The sequence below is a fragment of the Ascaphus truei genome, chromosome 14, assembly GCF_040206685.1.
Source record: "Ascaphus truei isolate aAscTru1 chromosome 14, aAscTru1.hap1, whole genome shotgun sequence".
NCBI lineage: Eukaryota > Metazoa > Chordata > Amphibia > Anura > Ascaphidae > Ascaphus > Ascaphus truei.
In genome coordinates this window covers 20,157,902-20,181,546 of record NC_134496.1, presented here as the reverse complement: position 1 = coordinate 20,181,546, position 23,645 = coordinate 20,157,902, and the positions used below count along the sequence as shown (strand labels likewise).

At 48.6% G+C, this 23,645-nt stretch overlaps 1 protein-coding gene across 4 annotated transcripts; it reads left to right on the top strand.

The window, feature by feature from the left end:
• Nucleotides 1-218: 218 nt before the first annotated feature.
• On the top strand, nucleotides 219-23,006 carry VEGFB (vascular endothelial growth factor B). Of its 4 annotated transcripts, none has more exons than XM_075570025.1 (8): nucleotides 233-6,116; nucleotides 7,569-7,611; nucleotides 13,479-13,837; nucleotides 13,996-14,069; nucleotides 16,607-16,639; nucleotides 21,065-21,145; nucleotides 21,553-21,675; nucleotides 22,182-23,006. In XM_075570025.1, the coding sequence occupies exons 1-8, from the start codon at nucleotides 6,051-6,053 to the stop codon at nucleotides 22,201-22,203; spliced, it is 801 nt and encodes a 266-aa protein (XP_075426140.1). In that variant the 5' UTR covers nucleotides 233-6,050; the 3' UTR covers nucleotides 22,204-23,006. The 4 variants fall into 4 exon arrangements, 3 of the variants coding, with proteins under 3 accessions (XP_075426141.1, XP_075426140.1, XP_075426142.1); XM_075570027.1 differs by having other exon boundaries at nucleotides 2,846-6,116; nucleotides 13,641-13,837; XR_012787966.1 differs by lacking the exons at nucleotides 16,607-16,639; nucleotides 22,182-23,006 and adding an exon at nucleotides 17,020-17,051 and having other exon boundaries at nucleotides 219-6,116.
• Nucleotides 23,007-23,645: the final 639 nt, after the last annotated feature.

Below are 23,645 nucleotides of genomic sequence, written 5' to 3'. Positions count from 1 at the left end.
GAAACGTTGCCCCTCTTACCCTCCCCCATTGTCTTATTCTATGTTTATTTGTTTGCAGTTTTTCCTTTAGTGTTTTTTCCCCACTCCCCTTCCCTGTGTCTCTCCCCCCTACTCTTGTGCTTTCTAAGATCCATATATTCTGCATTTATAGTCGTGTAGCATTTCCATATTTGTGTGATACCTATTGTTCTATTATTACCGCTATTACATTTTTGGCTTATTCCATGACTTTCGTTTTCTCTATTAATCAGTGTGTGCTGGAGCCCTTGTGTTGGTTTATAAGGTGAGTATAGCGTTGCAGAGGCCTCACGCGATCCCCCGGCATTGTATTTAATGCCTTGGGGGAAGAGCGCGGGGCCCCTGCAACATCCCACGCCCCCCCAGACAAATCTTGCGCTCCCCACTTTGTGCACCGCTGGTGTAATAAACAGTGGTGTACTAGTCATTTTATGAGCCCCTTGTTCTTTTTTATTTTCATTCTTAGTAAGCTATTATGATCCATATCTTTTACTGTTTCTAATGCTTCTTTAAGTAGTGAATCACTGTACCCTCTGGCACGAAATCTGGTTATTAGTTCTATAGATTGCCTGTCAAAGCTTTCCTCAGTGGAGCATAGCTTCTGCAACCTAAGTAGTTGTCCTTTAGGGATTCCCTTTTTTAATGATTTCGCATGATTACCTGTGGCCATTAAAAATTAATTCCTTGAGTTTGGCTTCCTGTGTAGATCTGTTTGAATGACACTTGTCACAGCAACATACAGCATAAGATCTAAATAATAAATATGATGAATGTTGTGTTCATATGTAAAGACCAAATTAAGATCATTTGTGTTTAACATAGTGATGAATTCCTGTAGGGTATGTGCATCACCTTCCCAAATAAAAAGTAAATTATCTATATACTGTACCATCTAAAGAATTTAATGTGCTGTCTATAAGGATTGCGGTCACTAAAAATAAAGATTGATTCCCACAAAAAGATTAGCGTAGGATGGTGCAAAGGATGTGCCCACAGCTGTGCCCATAATTTGTAAATAAAATTGTGAATCAAAACTAAAATAATTCTGTGCGAGTAGAAATGTGATGGATTCCTCCAAGAAAGTGCAAAGTGCTGGTGCTAGATTAGAGCGATTTAAAAAGTGATTAATAGCACTTATGCCCTGTTGATGTCGAATAATTGAATAAAACGAAGTCACATCCATCGTGACCCACCGAAAGTTTGACTCCCATTTTATAAGTTTGATATCTTAAAGCAGGTCATTAGAATCCTTTAAAAAGGATGGCAGCGACCGTACTATCGGCTGTAGGAATGTAACTACATATCTTGAGAGACCATCTCCCAAAGACCCAATGGTTGACACAATCGGCCTACCCTGCGGACGTGTCAGCAATTTATGGATCTTTGGGAGATGGTAAAAGATAGGGGTCACTGGATGTGTAGAAATCAGGAAGTCCAACTCTTTTTTGTTAAGTACACACAAAATTTGGCCCATTTCTAGAAGCTGTCTCAACTCTTGTTGAAAAATGCCAATGGGATCTTTAGTTAACTTCTTGTATGCACTAGCATCATTCAATAGTCTTAATGCTTCTAATTTGTAATCTATAGAGGATTGGATCACAATCGCTCCTCCCTTGTCGGCATTTTTTATAACCAATGATTTGTTATTTTTAAGGTTTAGAGTTCACATTGTTCACTCTTTGTAAGATTCAACCCCCCACCCCCCACTGGATGGACTAAACGTATAGCCTTCTACTAGAATACTTAGGTCCCTTTCCACCAAATGTGGTGATAAAGGATCCCTTAGAAGCATTTGGACAGAAAGTGGATTTCTTACGAAAATTAGTATTTTTGTTACTAAAGAAGTCCTCAGATACAGATACATCAGTGGTATATGAATGGTCATTATGTTCTCTTTCTAGTCGCTCCATGTCGGAAAGTGCACAAAACTCTATAAACGTCCATGTATTGTTTGGTGGTAGATCACCATCTCCATCAAAAGTCTGGGGTAACTGTGATGAAACATCAACCATAGTGGCCCCACTCTGGTCCCCTACATCAAATAATTTGTGGAGACAGAGTTTGCTCATAAAGCACTGCAAGTCCATTATTGTATCGAACAATACAAAATCATTGTATGGAGCAAAATTCAACCCCTTGTTTAAATAGGGTTAATTGACTTGTAGTTAGAACAGTGTCCAAAATGTTTATCACATTGTTGTTCCCATCGTCTAGGCGTATTTCTTCCTCTTTGTGGCTCCCCCCTTGATCTCTTTTTTCGTTTAGATCTCCTTGTCCTAAAAAAGATCTCACCTCCTGTTCTCTTTGTGGTTGGGGTGAGGGCTCCACTTTTCCTGGGGTGGAGGCATCTCTCCGAAAACTTCTCATCTCACTCCTTGTTCTCCATGTTTCCTCTTTCCGGTCGAATGACACAGATAGACCCCGACTCTCTCCATCTGAAACATCCGACTCGAAACTTGAGGTGTCGGCATAACGATTTTTTAGAATTGATTTGTTAGGAATGGTATTTTTTTGTTTTTTTTTATAGGGTTTCTTAATCAAAAGAAAGTTTTAAAAACTCTTTACCTATCTATCCCTCCGCTCTCCTCTCCTTCCCACGCCATCTCCAAAAGCGAATAACCAACACTGACGCTAAGAGCAGCATTCCTTTCTGCGCGTTTTATTTTTACGTTTGGACCTGAAGCGGGGGTCCCCTGGATCTGAACCATGTTATTTTTAGCTGCAAGGAACCCCTTGCCATTGTCTTCCTTCCCATTAGGGAAATCAAGGTGGCCACCAAATCTTGCGATCCCATGGGTCAGTCTGAAGCTGCAATGTCATGGGGGGGGGGGGGGAGGTGAAGCTGTGGCTTCCAATTGGATGGCCATTTAAATGTGCAGAAAGTAGCACCGGCAACAAAACCGATAAGCATCTCAGGAACTGGGGTCCCCCTGTAGCTAAAATAAATTGTGCGGTTCTGCTCCGAAGGAAAATCAATTCCCCAAACATTGGGCGATTGCTGCTTTAACCATTTCTTCCACTTTCTCCTATCCTCCCTGATTAACCCTTAGAACACCAAGTGCAAGGGAAGAGGCCCAAAGGTCATGTGATAAACTCAATAATTAGTCATATTGGATCTGCATTAGGGCTTCTTCTTTTACTGTTACATATTTGGGGTCACTTTCCCTGTAGCACACTTAAATACTGTGGGCCTGAGGTTTTGCTAAGATTGTGTATTTCTAATTGTACCATTAGAGATAACCAAAGATCCATATCCTACAAAGGGCGAATTTCTGCAGAGAAACCCTCATACAATATTTTCACCAAGCTACCTCTTAACTAATCCCAAAATACACTTGGCGACTTCTTTCCCCCACTCTCCTCCTTGTAGACAGGCTTAAGCGTCTCTAAAGCCACATACAATCCCTTACTGACAAAGTTAAACAAAGAAGGGTGGGGCCGTGTTGGTCCTTTCTTTCATGTAGTAACAAGGGAGGGAGTGGGAGTAGAGGGTGTGATACCTTTTATTGGACCCACAAGTAGATACAAGTATCTCCAAAGGACTCGGCACACAGGTGCAGGAGTCCTGCATCTTACCATGCTGCAAGCTATCCCTTACACTACCTTCTTCTCCTGTTGCGTACTCCCTACGCATCAACCCTACATGACCCCTTACCTTTCCCCCTATCCATGGTTACCAGGAAATAGTACTCCCTCCAATCACATATCCCCTGACCTACCTCTCATTATGCCTCCATCTGTAGCACACTTACAATGCCTCCCCTATTGCTGATATAACCACTAAACCTCTGGCCTGTCCTGAGCCCAGTGGCAGATTAAGACCTTCTGGGGCTCCTAGTCACCAAGACTTTGGGAACCTTTCCTCAAGATGGCCCTTCCCCTGCCGCCTTGTGTCATCTTGACGTTGTGGCATCATGGGACGTCAGGTCGCCATGACAATGAGACACTGCAGGAGAAGGGTCGCTCCGGAGAAGGTACGAGACCTCACTCTCTCTCTTACGCACACACCGTAGCTTGGGTGAGGTCCGGGGACTCTGCAGCTCCCTCCTCCTGTCGGGTGGCAGTTGGATCCCGGCACCGACCGGAGGAGGGAGAGTATGGCCGACGGTGACCTCCGGGCTGCTGCACGGGGTGCTGGGGAGCTGCAGCACAAACCCACTGCAACCTACGGGGCCCCATCCAAAAAAAGTCAGATGCAACAAAACCTGCCTTGTCTGCTGCCCTATTGCCTTCTAAGGCCTCGGACATGGTGCCGCAGACCCTGAGTGAACAGACTGCCTTAAGGCAGTGTTCGCGTCCATGCGGCATGCGGGCGCGTGCGCACGGGAGGGGCGCGTGTTGCGTGAGAAATCAGAAAAACTGATTTCTCAGCGCGATAGACAGGTCACGTGAGTGGTTTGCCCAATGAGGGCGAACCAGCTCCGTGACGTCACTAGGAACGCCCACCATGGCCAGGGAAAGCACCCGCTTTCCCTCAGCCTCCACACGGGAGAAGGCACCATGGCCTCAGCCTTACCCTCACGCAAAGGGTTCGCTGCTTTTTGCCCTTGTGAAAATCTACCTCCCTAAATGCAGCATCCTGTGGGAAACAGAACTCCACCCCTGCGACAAGTGTTACTCCATGCATTAGGTTTTGGCGTTCCCCAGCCACACGACTTGGCATGCCACCGGCCCTATCACCTGACATGTATATTATGGGGCACACAGCACCAGAATCTCTTGCCCCCTTACGGTTGATCCTGGCCCTCGCTACACCGTGCTTCCCTGTCCCATCTCCAATCCATCATACCATCCATTCTAGAAGGAAAAGTCTGACTCTGTGCCCCGTTCCAGGGCATGCCTCTTCTGCCTGATGTCATGAACTCCCTCACCTGCTTCCTCTGGGGTGAGCCTGCTGCCCAAAGCCAGACTATTTCCCCTTTCCTGAGTGACTCGCCCCTCTGGAGTACATCTATTGGGGGGGCCTAAAGCACTTCCCCCTTACTCCCTCCACCTCTCGGTGCGTCCTCATCCCGACCTCGATTCTCCAGATGTCCATCCTCACTGACCAGACTCCTGATCTCTGCTGCTGCCTATCGTTCCCAAGGGCTGCTGGCCTGCTCCGACTCGCTCTGATGCTCCCTTCTGCGTCACCGGCTTCCCTCCTCCTTTCCGGCGTCCTCCATCACCATGGCTGCCAACGCTCCCCCAATCAGACACACAGCCTCTCCTTGCCAGCTATTCCTCTGCCATGCTGCAGAGTGCTGGAAGCACTTCTCCTGGAAATAAGGCTTACCCCCCTTCCTTAAATATCTCCTCCCCACCAAACGTAACCCCTGCACAGCCAGAAGGGTAATCGACCCCTTGGCCATGGACCCCCTCTCTCCCCCTAACACTCAGTAGTTTCTCTTTTTCTATCTATTCCCGCTCTCCCTCACATTCTCTCTTCCCCCCCCCCTCCCCCGCTCTTTGTATGTTTCTATCACTTCTATCTGTCCCTGGTAGGAGTCAGGGTCTCTTCTAACTAGATTAGCAGAAGGCAAGGAGATAGAGAAAGAGCAGAGAGAGGGAGAATGAGCGAGGGAGAGATAGGAGGGGGAAACATAGGGAGAGAGAGTTTGAATAAAGCTGCGGACACATTCTGCATTGAAACAAGGAAATCCTGCTACATTCTGTAGGTTTTTTCCTTTGGATTCGCTTTTAGGGACAGAACTCTCTGTTTTGTCTTTGTGAAGATTTATTTAGGGAGGATTAGAAGTAAATAACTCAATCTCTCTCTTCCTCTTCTCTCCCCTTCCCCACCCCTCTCTCTCTCTCTCAAACTCTCCCCACCCCTCCTCCTCCCCACCCGTCTCTCCTCCCTCTCTCACCCCCCTTCCTATCCCCTCCACCTCTCTTCCTCCTTCTCTCTCCAATAACTCTGGATTAAACAGACCATGTATGCAACTAGATCTCTGCCGCTGGTATATAAAATCCTCTGACAGGGTTGTAAGATTTGGGACTGACAACGGGGGGACAGTACCAGATGCTGTCCACCTTTACAATAGGGCAAGATGGAGAGTGGGCTGGCCAGTTCTGTATTGTGGCTAGCAGTTTTACTGCACTGTACCTGTACCCAGGTAAGACCTATTCCTATTTCGGATTTTAGTGAGGTGAGGTTATAGGGAAGGGGTATATGGGGCAATAGGAGGAGTTATAAGGCGCGGTTATATGAGGTAATAGGAGGAGTTATAGGGAGTGGTTATATGAAGTAATAGGAGGAGTTATAGGGAGCGGTTATATGGGGTAAAAGGAGGAGTTATAGGGAGCGGCTATATGGGGTAAAAGGAGGAGTTATAGGGAGCGGTTATATGAGGTAATAGGAGGAGTTATAGGGAGTGGTTATATGAAGTAATAGGAGGAGTTATAGGGAGTGGTTATATGAAGTAATAGGACGAGTTATAGGGAGTGGTTATTTGAAGTAATAGGAGGAGTTATAGGGAGCGGTTATATGGGGTAAAAGGAGGAGTTATAGGGAGCGGCTATATGGGGCAATGGAGTTATAGGGGGCGAGTATATAGAGATATAGGAGGAGTTATAGGGAGTGGTTATATGGAGATATAGGAGGAGTCATAGAGAGCGGTTATATGGTGTAACAGGAGGAGTTATAGGGTGAGGTTATTTGGGATAATACGAGGCGTTATGGGGAGCGGTTATATGGGGTAATAGGTGGAGTTATAGGGAGCAGTTATATGGGGTAATAGGAGGAGTTATAGAAAGAAGTGTATATGTGTGTATTGTAACAGAGTGTGTACGTGTGTGTTAGAAGAGTGGTATTCTGCAGACAGTCTGGCTACTGTTGTGTTCAGATTATATCTGTAATAGGGGAAAAGTCCTGAGCTCTTTGTAGGGGAAAGGGTAGCAGAGAACAGAGAGAGAGAGAGACTGCGAGAGCGTGAGAGCGTGAGAGAGAGAGAGAGAGAGAGACAGGCTGTGAGAGAGAGAGAGAGACAGGCTGTGTGAGAGAGAGAGAGAGAGAGAGAGAGAGAGAGACAGACTGGGGGAGAGAGAGAGACTGAGAGCACAAGAGAGAAACTGGGAGAGAGACAGACTGGGAGAGCGCAAGAGAGAAAGACAGACTGCGCAAGAGAGAGACAGACTGGGAGAGAGAGACTGCGAGAGTGCAAGAGAGAGTGAGACAAACTGGAAGAGCGAGAGAAAGAGAGACTGGGAGAGAGAGACTGCGAGAGCGCAAGAGAGAAACCGGGAGACAGAGTGAGACAGACTGAGAGCGTGAGAGAGAGACAGACTGGGAGAGAGACTGCGAGAGTGCAAGAGAGAGGGAAATACAAACTGGGAGAGTGAGACAGACAGACTGGGAGAGCGTGAGAGACTGCTAGAGTGCAAGAGAGAAACTGGGAGAGACAGATTGGGAAAGCGGGAGAAAAACTGAATGGTAGAGGTGAAAGAGATTGAGAGAGAATTGTGTATATATATATACACACACACAGTTCTCTCTCAATCTCTTTCTCTATTATATATATATATATATCTTTTGTTATTAATATGATCAACCCCTCCTCTCGCTGCAGGTCCTGGGGCCACAGACTCCGGATACCCAGATATTAGGAGAAGGTATACAGTATATACCCAGCACAGCTGTTTTCTGCTTTGAGTCCCATTGGGAGAAAAGCGCTATATAAAATAAAGTTATTATTATTATTATTTTTATAACTGCAGTCACTGTCATATTAATAATAATAATACCGGTGTTCTGGACCATGCACACCCTGATAGATGCGTGAGGACAGGCAGATTAACTCAATCCCATATTCCAAGCAAGGGAACCTTCTTATTTGCTGAAGTGTTTATTTGGGGCAACAACATACAAATAAGAAGGGGGGGAAAGTAATGAGGGAACACTGGGACATGAGAGCAAAGGAGGGGGAGGGGAGCTATAGGGGAAGTAGGCTAAATGCAAGATATAGGGATAGGTAAAAATCAGTAACTATACCAGGATAGGATAGATGACAGCTCAAGATGGCTGCTGGTACTAAGAGACAGCATGCTGGTCTGGGCTGATGGGAAATTAACTTGGACAATACCACCTGGCAAGGGGAGGGGGAGCAGTCTATCCTGGTAAAAATGCAGGGGGGTTGCCAAGGCAACTGGCTGAAGCCAAGAAACCCAGAAGGGGTCACAACATTGTTGCAACAGCCAGGCTGAGGAGCACTGGCAGCCTGAAGACAGAGAAAAACACAATCCTGTTCCAGGACACTCCCCGTCTGGTATCTGTAGATACCACTATATTAATATAAACATGTGGAACACATAATATAACAACAATATATAAACAGTCCATGTATGCATGACAGATGGTACCGGTCGGTACCATTGGGCTCTAAAGTCTTTTGGTGCTCCAGGTGTCGAGGTAGGTGCACCAATCCGAGATAGCTGGGTGCTCCTCATTATTTCTTAAGAGTCCATAAAATGGGCGAGCCCATGAATGATAGGGACACCGAAGTGGTAGCACCCCAAGTCCCCAAAATCCAGGCAAAGGTTCCGGCTCCGATAAAGACTGGAATCGCATCCATGAGCGTTGTCAAGGCTCATGGGAAAGTTGGGCTGGACTTGCCTCCAGGGTTGTGAAGACTGGTTGGTTGGGTAATTGCAACCGTGCGTTCCCAGCAAACTTGGGGATTGGTAAGGCACCCACCTGCTCATGTGGAGTCGTCCTTGTTGGTCGTAGGATTCTGCTTCCAGAAGGAACACTCTTTGGAGAAGTTCCCTTTTCCATTGACGCAGTTGGTCTTGTCTGTATGCGTCCCCCTTTGGACACAACTGGGGACGACCATCTTTGCCTCGGTCACTGCTGATAGTACTTAGTCTTTTGTAAGGAGGCTTGCCACGACAGCTGTCTATTCTACCACCAGTTGTGTGGTTGAGAGCAGTGGTAGCCTGCCTGAACTGCGAATGCTCACTGGAGCATTTTCCATTTAGTGGAACGATTAAGTCCTAGCGTACCTTCGACTGTCACGTTTGTGACCACAGCACAGACTGGAAGGTGGATTTCTGTATCTGTTTCCGGGATTGTTGGTTAATCTGTATCTGCTGGAACCGATGGGATCTCATCAGATTGCGTCAGGGACTTTGGTTCTGTAAGCAACGATGTGCTCTGAGGGTGAGCTGTAGACTCTAACCCAGTAGTATGGTCCGCAGGGTTCTGCTCTGTAGCTGTAGACGCTAACCCACTGTGCCACCGATATGTCTGTTGATTTCTCAACTCCCTTTCCTTTGGTTAGGAGATGTCCACTGGGTGGATGGAGTGGAGGTGGAGTTGTCCGATTTGTTTGTTTTATCTTGGAAGATCTCTTTGTCAATCACCTTCAGGAGATCGTTCTCTTCCTTCGGTGAAGTTGGCTTATCGTCTTTTGTCATCTGGACTACTGAACATCCTAGGCCATTGTCACATTCCCCTAATATGAAAAAATTTTTGGGTTCTCAGGGGTATGAGTTTGTTTCTCTTCCTTGCTAGGCCTTATTGTCACTTGGATATGGGCAATACATGGTTTGAAGAGAGATGTGTATCCAAGTTCCATTATATTTGTTCTGCGGGCATCAACGTATTCTGGTTTGTGCCCTTTGCCAATGCATACATTGCCTACTATAACTCATCCTAGTTCAAATCTTTGGGCAAATGGGGCGTTGTGGGGTCCGTTGTGCTGTTCACGGATTTTGTGCACTCGCAGGATGTCCCTGCCGAGCAGTAGTAAAATTTTGACATCTTGTTCTATTGGCGAGATGCGGTCAGCCATTCTCCTAAGGTGTGGGTGATGACATGACACGTCTGGTGTGGGACTCTCGTTCCTGTTTGCCGCCATGTGATTGCACTCTGAGTGTAAGGAGAGGTATCTTTACTCTGCCACCTACGGAACATATGGTATAGCCATTTGCTCCCCTCCCTGTTGTCTCAGTCAGTCCTGGGCATGTTCTGAGTGTGTAGGGTGAGGCATTGTCTTGTGTGTTGAACAAGCTAAAGAATTCTGACTTCACTAATGATCTGTTGCTTTGATCATCGATGATTGCGTACATCCTAATAGCCCTCTCAGGTTATCCCTTGGGGTGTACTGCAACAAGACATATTTTGGAGCAAGACCTCTGGTCACGTCCTTCTCCGCAAACCTCGGTGCACTGGGATGTGACAGATGGTGATGGTGAGTTCTTTTCTCCTTCCTCCCTGCCATGCTTTGCCATGAAAGAAAGGTTGTTGAGTTGGTCAAGTGTCAGCGCCTCTGGATGTAGAGATATTACATGCTTGTCGCTGTTGCACACTGTACATTTAATGGCTTCTTTACAGTCTTTGGATAGTTGAGTTATGGACGCGCAGCACCTAAAGCAAACTCAAAATTCTCTGAGTAGGTTCTTGCGTTCATATATGGGCTTCATCCTAAACCTAAAATTCCTGTTAAGTGGGTGTGGCTTCTTGTGTATGGGGCATTCCTTGTTTGGGCCCCGTCTCCCTGCTTGGAGCGGTAGAATGATTGGGACGTATAGATGTTTTAGAAGACACGTCTGTCTGTGGACCAAGATAGGCGTTCGGGTGCTGCCGTATCTTGTTACCGGTCCTTCAATCTTTAGGTTGCTTGCACTGGGTGCGGTTGGTGTACCTAGGATGAAGCTGGGATCATTTTTTGTTCTGGCTGCTTCGCGAATAAACATCAAGAAGAATGTGAAGGGGGGAAGGTGACTTGCTTCTCCCTTTTGTATTTTGAACCTTGCGAAGACCATCTTTCTTGGAGGTTGTAAGGTAGCTTCTCCAGGATGGGTTTCACTCCACGAGCGGAGTCTAAGACGTTGAGACCTGATAGAGATTGATCTGCTCTTGAAGACTCCAATTCCTGCAGCAGATCTCCGAGCTCTCGTAACTTTGAATAGTCTTTGATCGTAATTCTGGGGAAGTTGTCGACTCTCTTGAAGAGCGCATCTTCGATTACCTCTGGGCTACCATAGCACTCCTCTAGTCTTTCCTATACTAAGTCAAGACCTACGGGGGTGGGAAAGTTCGTTTGCTGCCCTGAGCCTGCTCTGCAGATTCTTTCCTGAACCATTTGGTTAGTAGGCTGAGTTCTTCCCTCGCAGAGAAGCCCAGACTCTTGATTGCGTCCTTGAATGTGGACTTCCATATTCTGTAATTCTCAGGACGGTCGTCGAAGTTGGTAAGTCCTGTTTGCACCATATCACGTCGGATCATCTACTTGCCCATGCCGGTTAGGCTCGATGCATCAGTATGTTGGTCTTGCGGAGGGTGTGGACGGTCACGTTCTGTTATGTTGCTCTGTCCGCCATCTATGTTTGCAGCGTTGGATTGTGAGTTGGAGTGGGGTCGATCGTGCATCTTTGACCTATGTGCGGAGTGTGTGCTTGGCGCAATGGTGGTTGCCTCTTCCTTGGTGTGGAGATACGATGGTTGCTGGTTAGTGTGGGAGCTGTGTTTCTCCATGTGGGCATACCTGCATTGCGAGCCTGTTATAGTGCATCCGTATGCGGGTGTGTGGATCACTGTTGTGGCTGCAGCTATCCCGGGTTGTTTATGCCTTTTGAAGAAACAGTGTCTTCTCCACGTGGACTTTGCAAGGCTTCGGCATCTGTGATATCCTCCTCATCATGTAGAGATGGTGTGCTGGTGTTTACACTGGGGAGGCTCCTCACATAGGCTTTAGTGCGTTGGGCTGGATCCTCTGAGGCTATCCGACTGTACGATCGCTCCTCGCCATCCTGTCGTGCGGCTGCTTCTAAGACTTGGGCTACGGCGGCGGCAGCTTCCCTCTCTTTATTTTGGGCCTCTAGGTTCACATCCAACTCGACTTCTTATGCGCAGCGGCTGCTGCGGCGATGGCAGCGACAGTGTTGGCTTCAGCAGAGGTGGCATTGGCTGCGGCAGTGGCTGTGGCAGCAGCGATAGTGTCTCTCTGCTCCTCCTCTTCCATGCGGGCCCTTTCTAGTCTCACGTCTGCCTCTTTCTGAGCTTATGCGGCGCTTGTGCGAGCAGCCTCTGCGATAGCTCGTGCCTTGGTAGCGCTTGCGTTAGATCGCGCTGATTTTGCTGAACTTGAAGGTCCTTTCTCCTACTCTCAGCTTCCACGATAGCGGTCCGCACGTGGCTGTCACGTGTCAGATCGATATTCTGTAAATCTCGTTCTTGCAGGCTTTCCCCGGTATTAGTCCTGGTCATGTAGGTGACGTATGTCTCTGACTGCGCTCGGAAGCACGAGTGATCAGACCTTAATTGCGTTATTGCCTGCTCGAGCTGCTTTTGAAAATTGCCAATGCTAGCAACATTACGTATTTCAAGTCCAATTTTTTCCCAGGCCTTCTCTAACTTGTCGCGGTCCGCGTCAATGTCAGCTTCTTATTTTTCGCGGGCCTTTTGTAAATGTAACTGTCCGCATAGGCGTTGCGCCATCCTGAATCTGTTGCGGTTGTGTAACAGTCCCAGCGTCTGAGTTGTCACTCTTATGCGTGTTGTCTGGTGAGGGTCTGAGTTCTGCCATGCTGCAGGTGTATGTAAGCCTTTAGCCAGTGTGTGTGGCCTGTTACCTCCGTCAGCGATGGACGACGGTCTCAGATGGTGCCAGTCAGTATCCTGCAGCGGTAGCTGTACTTACAGGTGTCCGTGGCTCTGACCCGTGTCCTGGCGGATGTCCAATGGCGTGACCCTTGGTAGCCCTAGCCTTGGGAACGTATCGCGGGGGTAGGTGTGATGGCTGAACCTCACTGTGTAACTGTGTGGGCCTGCATGCCCAGGAAAGGAGAGTGACAGTCTGTGTTTAATGCACGGATCTTTTAAGCAGTGCTGCTGCTTCGGTGTCTGTGAAACTGTTTTTAAAGCTCTGTATACAGTAGCTGTGTAAAGCTACTTGCTCTGTATAGCTGCCTCAGCCCGTCTCCTGTAGAGTTTTACTGATTTTTACTGTTCTGGAACAAGCACACCCTGATAGATGCGTGAGGACAGGCAGATTAACTCAATCCCATATATCAAACAAGGGAACCTTCTTACTTGCTGAGGTGTTTATTTGGGGCAACAACGTACAAATATAAAGGGGGGGGGAAGTACTGAGGGAACACTGGGACACAAGATCAATGAAAGGGAAGGGGAGCTATGGGGGAAGTGGGATAAATGCAAGATATAGGGATAGGTAAAAATCAGTCACTTTACCAGGATAGGAGAGATGACTGCTCAAGATGGCTGCTGGTACTAAGAGACAGCATGCTGGTCTGGGCTGATGGGAAATTAACTGGGACAATACCACCTGGCAAGGGGAGGGGGAGCAGTCCATCCTGGTAAAAAGAAAGGGGTGTTGCCAAGGCAACTGGCGGAAGCCAAGAAACCCACAAGGGGTTGTAACATTGTTGCAACAGCTAGGCTGAGCAGCTCTGGCAGCCTGAAGACAGAGAAATAACACAATCCTGTTCCAGGACAACCGGGGTTCTCCCTGTCTCAGTCACCCCCTGGATGGATATATATAACCGCAGTCACTGTCATATTAATAATAATAATAACACCGGGGTTCTCCCTGTCTCAGTCACCCCCTGGATGGATATATATAACCGCAGTCACTGTCATATTAATAATAATAATAATACCGGGGTTCTCCCTGTCTCAGTCACCCCCTGGATGGATATATATAACCGCAGTCACTGCCAGCCCCGCTGGCTCTTGCTCAGCATCCTGTCGGAATTTCCGGAGCACTCGGACTTCCTGTTCCTCCCGTCCTGCGTGTCTGTGCAGCGCTGTGCGGGATGCTGCTCGGATGAAGCATTGCGCTGTGTCCCCACGCACACGCACAGCGTCACCATGCAGGTAACACGCACACTAATATTATATTTTTGGGGGTTTCTTCTCGTTTTGTAGTTGGGAGAAATAAGTTAAATGCCCCCTATATATAGGACCTGGCTATAGGAGGCTTTAAGGGGGACTTATAAGGATAAATGTATTATTACTTGAAATGTTTCTTTCAGGTCATAAAGACAAAATTCTCCCGGTCGGAGCTAATGGAGATATCAGTAACTCAGCATAAGCACTGTCAGTGCAGGTAACACGGAACATCCTGTGTATGGCAAGGCGTCTGTGTGTGTGACACGCATGCTGTAGGGGACAGTGTCTGTGTGTGTGTGAAGCATGCTGTAGGGGACAGTGTCTGTGTGTGTGTGAAGCATGCTGTAGGGGACAGTGTCTGTGAGTGTGTGATGTATGCTGTAGGGGACAGTGTCTGTGTGTGTGACACGCATGCTGTAGGGGACAGTGTCTGTGTGTGTGTGAAGCATGCTGTAGGGGACAGTGTCTGTGTGTGTGAAGCATGTTGTAGGGGACAGTGTCTGTGAGTGTGTGATGTATGCTGTAGGGGACAGTGTCTGTATGTGTGACATGCGTACAGTAGGGGACAGTGTCTGTGTGTGTGTGTGACACGCATGCTGTAGGGGACACGGTGTCTGTGTGTGTGACGCATGCTGTAGGGCAGCGTTTCCCAAACTTTTTCTTCCGTGACCCGGTTATTTTTGAACTTCTCCTTCGTGACCCACTAAAATTTTTATCGCCTATAGGTAAAATAAAACAGTTTTGAATGTCCATACAGATTTCATATATTCTCCCAATCCCCTCTATTCTCTCTCTGACCTGCACAGACGCACACAGTCACTGACCTACAGACACTCACACAGACAGACCAACACAGACACTGACCACGCACAGACACCCACACAGTTAGACCTGAACAGACACAGCCACTACTGGCCTGAACAGACACACACACACAGCCACTGATATATACACACACACACACACACACACACACACACACACACACACACACACACACACACAGCCACTGATATATACACACACAGCCACTGATATACACACACACACAGCCACTGATATACACACACACACACACACACACACAGCCACTGATATATACACACACACACAGCCACTGATATACACACACATACACACACACACACACACACACACACACAGCCACTGATACACACACACACACGGCCACTGATACATACACACACACACAGCCACTGATACATACACACACTTTCCCCTATATACACACACACACACACACACACACAGCCACTGATACACACACACACTCCCCTACACACACACACACACACACACACACACACACACACACACACACACACACACACACACACACACACACACACACACACACACACACACACACACACACACACAGCCACTGATACGCACTCCCCTATACACAAACACACACACAGCCACTGATACACACACACACACTCTCCCCTATACACACACTTTCCCCTATACACACACACACACACACACACACACACACACACAACCACTGATACACACACACACACACAGCCACTGATACACACACACACTCTCCCCTATACACACACACACACACACACACAGATACACACACACAAAGTGGATTACAGAGGCAGCGACGGATATGAGTGATTGGAGGGGGGCGGGGGAGAGAGGAAAGGCCGCGATGCGAGCAGGGGGCTCCCCGCCTCTTCCAGCCCACCAGCGACCGCGCAGCAACCACTGCCCGCCCCCGCGCCATCTTCCGCACCCGCGCCATCTCCCGCACCAAGGGGACCGGAGGGAAGGGAGCGCCAGGACAGGTGGCACAGGTACAACACCTTCCTCCCCCCCCCCACCTCACCCGGCGGGTGCACCCCGCTACCACTTCCTACCTACACCAGGGCATTGTGTCCTGTGGACGGTGGAGCATGGTGTTGGTAGCCTGCACCACTTCAGCACCGTCCTGCACTTCACCTCGGACCGCTGCAGGGAGAGGGGGGGAGGGACACCGCGTGGCCAGCCTCGCTGTGACCCGGGAATTTTGCTTCCGTGGCCCGGTGCCGGGTCGCGACCCATCATTTAGGAAACGCTGCTGTAGGGGACAATGTCTGTGTGTGTGACATGCATACTGTAGCGGACAGTGTCTGTGTGTGTGACATGCGTGCTGTAGGGGACATGGTATTTTTATGTGACACGCGTGCTGTAGGGGACACGGGGTGTGTGTGACGCGTACTATAGGGGACAGTGTCTGTGTGTGACACGCATGCTGCAGGTAACAGTGTGTGTGTGTGACACGCATGCTGTAGGGGACAGTGTCTGTGTGTGTGTGTGTGTGTGTGTATGTGTGTGACATGCATGCTGCAGGGGACAGTGTCTGTGTGTGTATGTGTGTGACATGCATGCTGCAGGGGACACAGAGTCTGTGTGTGTGACACACATGCTATAGGAGACACAATGTCTATGTGTGACACGCATGCTGTAGGGGACACAGTGTTTGTGTGTGTGACATGCATGCTGTAGGGGACACAGGGCCTGTATGTGACGCATGATATAGGTGACAATGTCTTTGTGCGTGACACATGCTGTAGGGGACACAGTTTCTGTGTGTGTGACAAGCATGCTATAGGTGACAGTGTCTGTGTTTGGGACACGCTTGCTGTAGGGGACACAGTCTGTGTGTGACGTAGTATTCTATAGGATCCCCTTTAAGTGCTAGGATTCTGATATTCTGTCATTGATACATTTTAGACCAAAAAGAAGCGTCAGATTAAAGCCGGAGAGGTGAATACTGAGAGTGACACCTACATCTCTCCCTATTCCCTCTCTCTCCCCACCCTCACTCTCTCCCCTCCTCTCTCTCACAATCTCCCTCTTCCCTTCCTCTTTTTCTCCCCCTGCTCTCTCCTCAATCTCCCTCTTCCCTTCCTCTCTCTATCCCCTCCTCTCTCTCCATCCCCACCTCTCTCTTTCAACCTCCCTATCCCCCTCTCTCTCTCTCCCCTTCTCTCTCTCCTCTCCCTCTCTCCTCTCCCCATCATTCTCTCCCTCTCCTCTCCCCATCATTCTCTCCCTCTCTCCCCACATTTCCCTCCATCCCTCTTCCCTCCTCTATCTTCCTCCCCACCTTTTCTCTCTCCTCTTTTCTCACTCACTCTGAAAAGAAAGGCGATGTTGTACTCCAAGGAGGTAGCAGGTACTGTAAGGGCTATAAACCCCCAGCTTGTATTAAATAGAGACAGACTCAGAGGGAGGCAGAAAGGGATTTATTATCAGAGATTTCTCTCCCAGCCAGAGAGAAAGTAACTGCAAAGGGGACAGAAATGTTTCAAAGTATTTAAGAGAAAGGAGATAAAGAAATGGAGGAATAATAAGACAGAAGGGAACAGTCTTTTTGAGGGAGACAAAGATAAGAGACCATCTTAATCATTATTTGTCCTCCGTCTTCATGCTTGATGGTGAGATGGAGAGACCACAGTTGGGCAACAGGAATATAAATGGAAAAGAGATGATAAACAAAGTGGAGAAAGTCCTACTGAACCCTTAAAACAAAGTGGACAAGTCAGTTGGGCAAGAGGTGATACATCCAGCAAGGACATTATAGGAGCTTAGAGCAACACCATGTACAGAACTGTATAATCAGTAACTATTACCAGGGGACTTGAGAAGAGCCAGCCTAGTCCCGCGTCACAACATTGGAAGTAAGGAAGAGGCAGGTAACTGCAGGCCGGTGAGTCTGTAAGTAAGGAAGATGCAGGTAACTGCAGGCCGGTGAGTCTGTAAGTAAGGAAGAGGCAGGTAACTGCAGGCCGGTGAGTCTGTAAGTAAGGAAGAGGCAGGTAACTGCAGGCCGGTGAGTCTGTAAGTAAGGAAGAGGCAGGTAACTGCAGGCCGGTGAGTCTGTAAGTAAGGAAGAGGCAGCTAACTGCAGGCCGGTGAGTCTGTAAGTAAGGAAGAGGCAGGTAACTGCAGGCTGGTGAGTCTGTAAGTAAGGAAGAGGCAGGTAACTGCAGGCCGGTGAGTCTGTAAGTAAGGAAGAGGCAGGTAACTGCAGGCCGGTGAGTCTGTAAGTAAGGAAGAGGCAGGTAACTGCAGGCTGGTGAGTCTGTAAGTAAGGAAGAGGCAGGTAACTGCAGGCCGGTGAGTCTGTAAGTAAGGAAGAGGCAGGTAACTGCAGGCCGGTGAGTCTGTAAGTAAGGAAGAGGCAGCTAACTGCAGGCCGGTGAGTCTGTAAGTAAGGAAGAGGCAGGTATCTGCAGGCCGGTGAGTCTGTAAGTAAGGAAGAGGCAGGTAACTGCAGGCCGATGAGTCTGTAAGTAAGGAAGAGGCAGGTAACTGCAGGCCGGTGAGTCTGGAAGTAAGGAAGAGGCAGGTAACTGCAGACCGGTGAGTCTGGAAGTAAGGAAGAGACAGGTAACTGCAGGCCAGTGAGTCTGGAGGTAAGGAAGATGCAGGTAACTGCAGGCCGGTGAGTCTGTAAGTAAGGAAGAGGCAGGTAACTGCAGGCCGGTGAGTCTGTAAGTAAGGAAGAGGCAGGTAACTGCAGGCCGGTGAGTCTGTAAGTAAGGAAGAGGCAGGTAACTCCAGGCCGGTGAGTCTGTAAGTAAGGAAGAGGCAGGTAACTCCAGGCCGGTGAGTCTGTAAGTAAAGAAGAGGCAGGTAACTGCAGGCCGGTGAGTCTGTAAGTAAGGAAGAGGCAGGTAACTGCAGGCCGGTGAGTCTGGAAGTAAGGAAGAGGCAGGTAACTGCAGACCGGTGAGTCTGGAAGTAAGGAAGAGGCAGGTAACTGCAGGCCAGTGAGTCTGGAGGTAAGGAAGATGCAGGTAACTGCAGGCCGGTGAGTCTGTAAGTAAGGAAGAGGCAGGTAACTGCAGGCCGGTGGGTCTGTAAGTAAGGAAGAGGCAGGTAACTCCAGGCCGGTGAGTCTGTAAGTAAGGAAGAGGCAGGTAACTCCAGGCTGGTGAGTCTGTAAGTAAAGAAGAGGCAGGTAACTGTAGGCCGGTGAGTCTGTAAGTAAAGAAGAGGCAGGTAACTCCAGGCCGGAGAGTCTGTAAGTAAAGAAGAGGCAGGTAACTGTAGGCCGGTGAGTCTGTAAGTAAAGAAGAGGCAGGTAACTGCAGGCCGGTGAGTCTGTAAGTAAGGAAGAGGCAGCTAACTGCAGGCCGGTGAGTCTGGAAGTAAGGAAGAGGCAGGTAACTGCAGACAGGTGAGTCTGTAAGTAAGGAAGAGGCAGGTAACTGCAGGCCAGTGAGTCTGGAGGTAAGGAAGATGCAGGTAACTGCAGGCCGGTGAGTCTGTAAGTAAGGAAGAGGCAGGTAACTCCAGGCCGGTGAGTCTGTAAGTAAAGAAGAGGCAGGTAACTGTAGGCCGGTGAGTCTGTAAGTAAAGAAGAGGCAGGTAACTGCAGGCCGGTGAGTCTGTAAGTAAGGAAGAGGCAGCTAACTGCAGGCCGGTGAGTCTGGAAGTAAGGAAGAGGCAGGTAACTGCAGACCGGTGAGTCTGTAAGTAAGGAAGAGGCAGGTAACTGCAGGCCAGTGAGTCTGGAGGTAAGGAAGAGGCAGGTAACTGCAGGCCGGTGAGTCTGTAAGTAAGGAAGATCCAGGTAACTGCAGGCCGGTGAGTCTGTAAGTAAAGAAGAGGCAGGTAACTGCAGGCCGGTGAGTCTGGAAGTAAGGAAGAGGCAGCTAACTGCAGGCCAGTGATTCTGGAAGTAAGGAAGAGGCAGGTAACTGCAAACCGGTGAGTCTGTAAGTAAGGAAGAGGCAGGTAACTGCAGGCCGGTGAGTCTGGAATTAAGGAAGATGCAGGTAACTGCAGGCCGGTGAGTCTGGAAGTAAGGAAGAGGCAGGTAACTGCAGACAGGTGAGTCTGTAAGTAAGGAAGAGGCAGGTAACTGCAGGCCAGTGAGTCTGGAGGTAAGGAAGATGCAGGTAACTGCAGGCCGGTGAGTCTGTAAGTAAGGAAGAGGCAGGTAACTCCAGGCCGGTGAGTCTGTAAGTAAAGAAGAGGCAGGTAACTGTAGGCCGGTGAGTCTGTAAGTAAAGAAGAGGCAGGTAACTGCAGGCCGGTGAGTCTGTAAGTAAGGAAGAGGCAGCTAACTGCAGGCCGGTGAGTCTGGAAGTAAGGAAGAGGCAGGTAACTGCAGACCGGTGAGTCTGTAAGTAAGGAAGAGGCAGGTAACTGCAGGCCAGTGAGTCTGGAGGTAAGGAAGAGGCAGGTAACTGCAGGCCGGTGAGTCTGTAAGTAAGGAAGATCCAGGTAACTGCAGGCCGGTGAGTCTGTAAGTAAAGAAGAGGCAGGTAACTGCAGGCCGGTGAGTCTGGAAGTAAGGAAGAGGCAGGTAACTGCAGGCCGGTGAGTCTGTAAGTAAAGAAGAGGCAGCTAACTGCAGGCCAGTGATTCTGGAAGTAAGGAAGAGGCAGGTAACTGCAAACCGGTGAGTCTGTAAGTAAGGAAGAGGCAGGTAACTGCAGGCCGGTGAGTCTGGAATTAAGGAAGATGCAGGTAACTGCAGGCCGGTGAATATGGAATTAAGGAAGATGCAGGTAACTGCAGGCCAGTAAGTCTGAAATTAAGGAAGATGAGGTAACTTCAGGCCGGTAAGTCTGGAATTAAGGAAGATGCAGGTAACTGCAGGCCGGTGAGTATGGAATTAAGGAAGATGCAGGTAACTGCAGGCCGGCGAGTCTGGAATTAAGGAATATGCAGGTAACTGCAGGCCGGCGAGTCTGGAATTAAGGAATATGCAGGTAACTGCAGGCCGGCGAGTCTGGAATTAAGGAATATGCAGGTAACTGCAGGCCGGTCAGTCTGACCTCAGGAGTGGGGAAGTTCATAGAATTGCTGCTGAAAGCAAGAACTGCTGAATATCTAAAGTCCAGCAGCTGAAATGTGATGAAGGTGTTGTTCATGGAAAGGGAGGGGAGGTACCGGAAAGGGCTAATACTGAACATTAAGGGTATGAGACTATTGTTAGGATAGACATAAGGTTATCCTAAATACTAAATAAAGTTTAATATCCCGGTAAGAAATGGGCAGACACGGGGTGCAGAGAGGTTCTTATCTGCCGTCAACTTCTGTCTCCCTCACTCTAACTCGCTCTGTCTCTGTCTCTCTGACTCCCTGTCTCTCTCTCACTCTCACTCTCTCTTCTTCTCTCTCCCGGTCTCTCCCTCCCTCTCTCTCACCCTCTTTTCGCTCCCCCCGCAGACTCTCAGCACCCGGTGTAAATAAAGGGAAGAAAAGAAGAAGAAAAGGGAAGAGAGGAAGAGAAACCCCCACAATCCCCAGGTGCTTGGCAGGGGAAGGGTTAAGTGACTCTCTGCAGTGCTCTGACAAGGGAGGGGTTGTGATGCTCTGCAGAGATCTGGCAAGGGAGGGGTTATGTGATGCTCTGGCAGGGGAGGGGTTAAGTTACACTCTGCACGGCTCTGCAGGGGAGGGGTTAAGTGACGCTCTGCAGGGCTCCGGTAATGGAGGGATTAAGGGACGCTCTGCCAGAGGAGGGGTTAAGTGATGCTCTGTAAGGCTTTGGCAGGGGAGGGGTTAAGTGACGCTCTGCAGGGTTCTGGCAGGAGAGAGGTTAAATGATGCTCTGCAAGGCTTTGGCAGGGGTTAAGTGACTTTAGGGCTCTGGCAGGGGAGGGGTTAAGTGATGCTCTCCATGGTCCTGACAAGTGACACTCTCCTCTCCCCAGGTCTCTCTGTCACCTCTGTCCCCAGCACGGAACGTTGAACCCCGAGACCTGTAAGTGCGATTGTCTGCAAAGCGAGGAGCATTGTCACCAACAGACACAAAGGCTGAACAAGGAGCGCTGCAGGTAACACAGTGACACAAGGAGTGTCCCTCCCCTGCAGGGTGACACAGTGACACAGACACAAGGGAGTGTCCCTCCCACCGCAGGGTGAAAGTGACACAGACAGAAGGGAGCTATGAGTCTGTCCCTTCCACCGCAGGGTGAAAGTGACACAGACAGAAGGGAGCTATGAGTCTGTCCCTCCCACCGCAGTGTGACACAGTGACACAGACAGAAGGGATCATGAGTCTGTCTCTCCCCCGGCAGGGGGACACAGATAGAAGGGAGCTAGTAGTCTGTCCCTTCCCCCGCAGGGTGATAGTGACAGACAGAAGGGAGCTAGTAGTCTGTCCCTCCCCCCTCAGGGTGACACAGTGACACAGACAGAAGGGAGCTAGGAGTTTATCCCTCCCCCCGCAGGGTGACACAGTGACACAGAAGGGAGCTATGAGTCTGTCCCCCCATCTCCCCTGCAAGGTGACACATATAGAGGGGACATATGACATCACATATTTTTTGTCCCTTTGCAGGTGTGAGGAGCTCAGGAGGTGACAGTCACCAAGATGGCCGTGAGACTCCGTTAGTTACCATTGGGACGGATATGTGGCCATGTGACGGCGAACACTGCAGGGGCTGGAATTGTCTGAGCCAATCACTGACTCACAGGGGCGAAACCAAAATGGTGGCAGAGGAACAATTGCAGGTTTAAGATGGTGGCTACTGCTCCGTGATACATTCACAGCTTGGGTGGCTGCCTACGTGTCGGTAGGATGTAAAGGAAATACAAAATGGCCGACAGCCCACTGGGGGACACAGAAAATGGCAAGCAGCTGCTACGCAGTTTATTTTATTTTTTAAATGGCTATGTATACGTCACCCGGCATTAACAAGGGTTTTATTAATGAGGGTCATGTTAACAATGATTATATTAATAAGAGTGATGTTAACGAGGGTTCTCGCAGGTGCAAATAGGCTATATAGGTTTCCTCTTGTAAAAGGGTAATTAAAGACTAATTACAATGTGACAGGGAGTCACAGGGCAGATTATATATGCATATATAGAGAGCTGTATAGAGGGGCTGGATAGAGATACTGTACATCTTTGTGTGTATAGTATATGTATAGTATATGTATAAATGGGGTAATTCATTATACGCCAAAGTGGACATGTTTTTGGCTGAAAATCTCCACTAACAGCCGAATGGCCACTTTGGAAAATACAGAATTACCCCCAAATATTTATTCTGCAATAACAGTGTGTGTGTAATTCACAAGCTGTATATACATCTGTAATGTGTATATATCAATGAATCTATATATTTGTGTGTATATATCAATAAATCTATATATAAGTATGTGTGTATATATGTACAATAGAGGACTGCGCTTGAGTGAGATGCCAGCAAAAATAAGAAAAATAATAATACAAAATAATAAAATTAAATAAAAACCTATAAATCAAAGCATAAACTCTTACTGCATAATCAATGAAACCTAATTACTTGTGCATGGACAAATACACATGGTGTGCTGTGGACCCTCCTATAAACACACAATAAAAATATTCCTATGGAGTCCAAAAATGTGTCCAATGTGGGGGAATAAAACAAGGCACTATCAGGAAACAGGCAGCTTCTTAACAAGGGCACAACGACCTCCCTCTCCACCTGCATAGAAAAAAAGAAGAAAAAAGCGCAGAATCCTAGTGCATTTTTTTCTATGTGTGTATATATATATATATACGTGGGTCTTAGGAGGTCTGCAAGGCAGGAGTCAGCAGTAGGCCGCGGTTCCATTCTCAAGGGGCCAGGCCTGAGGAGGTAAGGCGAGGAACCTTTGGCAGAGGCACGGGTTCGGCGGAGGGTTGGCACTACTCCTTTAAATTATGAGATGGGCACTAAGGGCTTCAAGGGAGAAGCATAATCAGTGGCGGGGTTAGACGAGCCCCAGGCGCTAGGGACGCTGGTAAGTAGACTGGCTGACCTGAGCCGGAG

Bases quoted from the DNA above. Each gene is read 5' to 3' on its own strand.
- VEGFB (XM_075570025.1), top strand. From the start codon at position 6,051: ATGGAGAGTGGGCTGGCCAGTTCTGTATTGTGGCTAGCAGTTTTACTG. The intron at 7,612-13,478 runs GTATACAGTATA...TCCCTGTCTCAG, and splicing joins TACCCAGATATTAGGAGAAG to TCACCCCCTGGATGGATATA. The intron at 21,676-22,181 runs GTAACACAGTGA...GTCCCTTTGCAG, and splicing joins CTGAACAAGGAGCGCTGCAG to GTGTGAGGAGCTCAGGAGGT.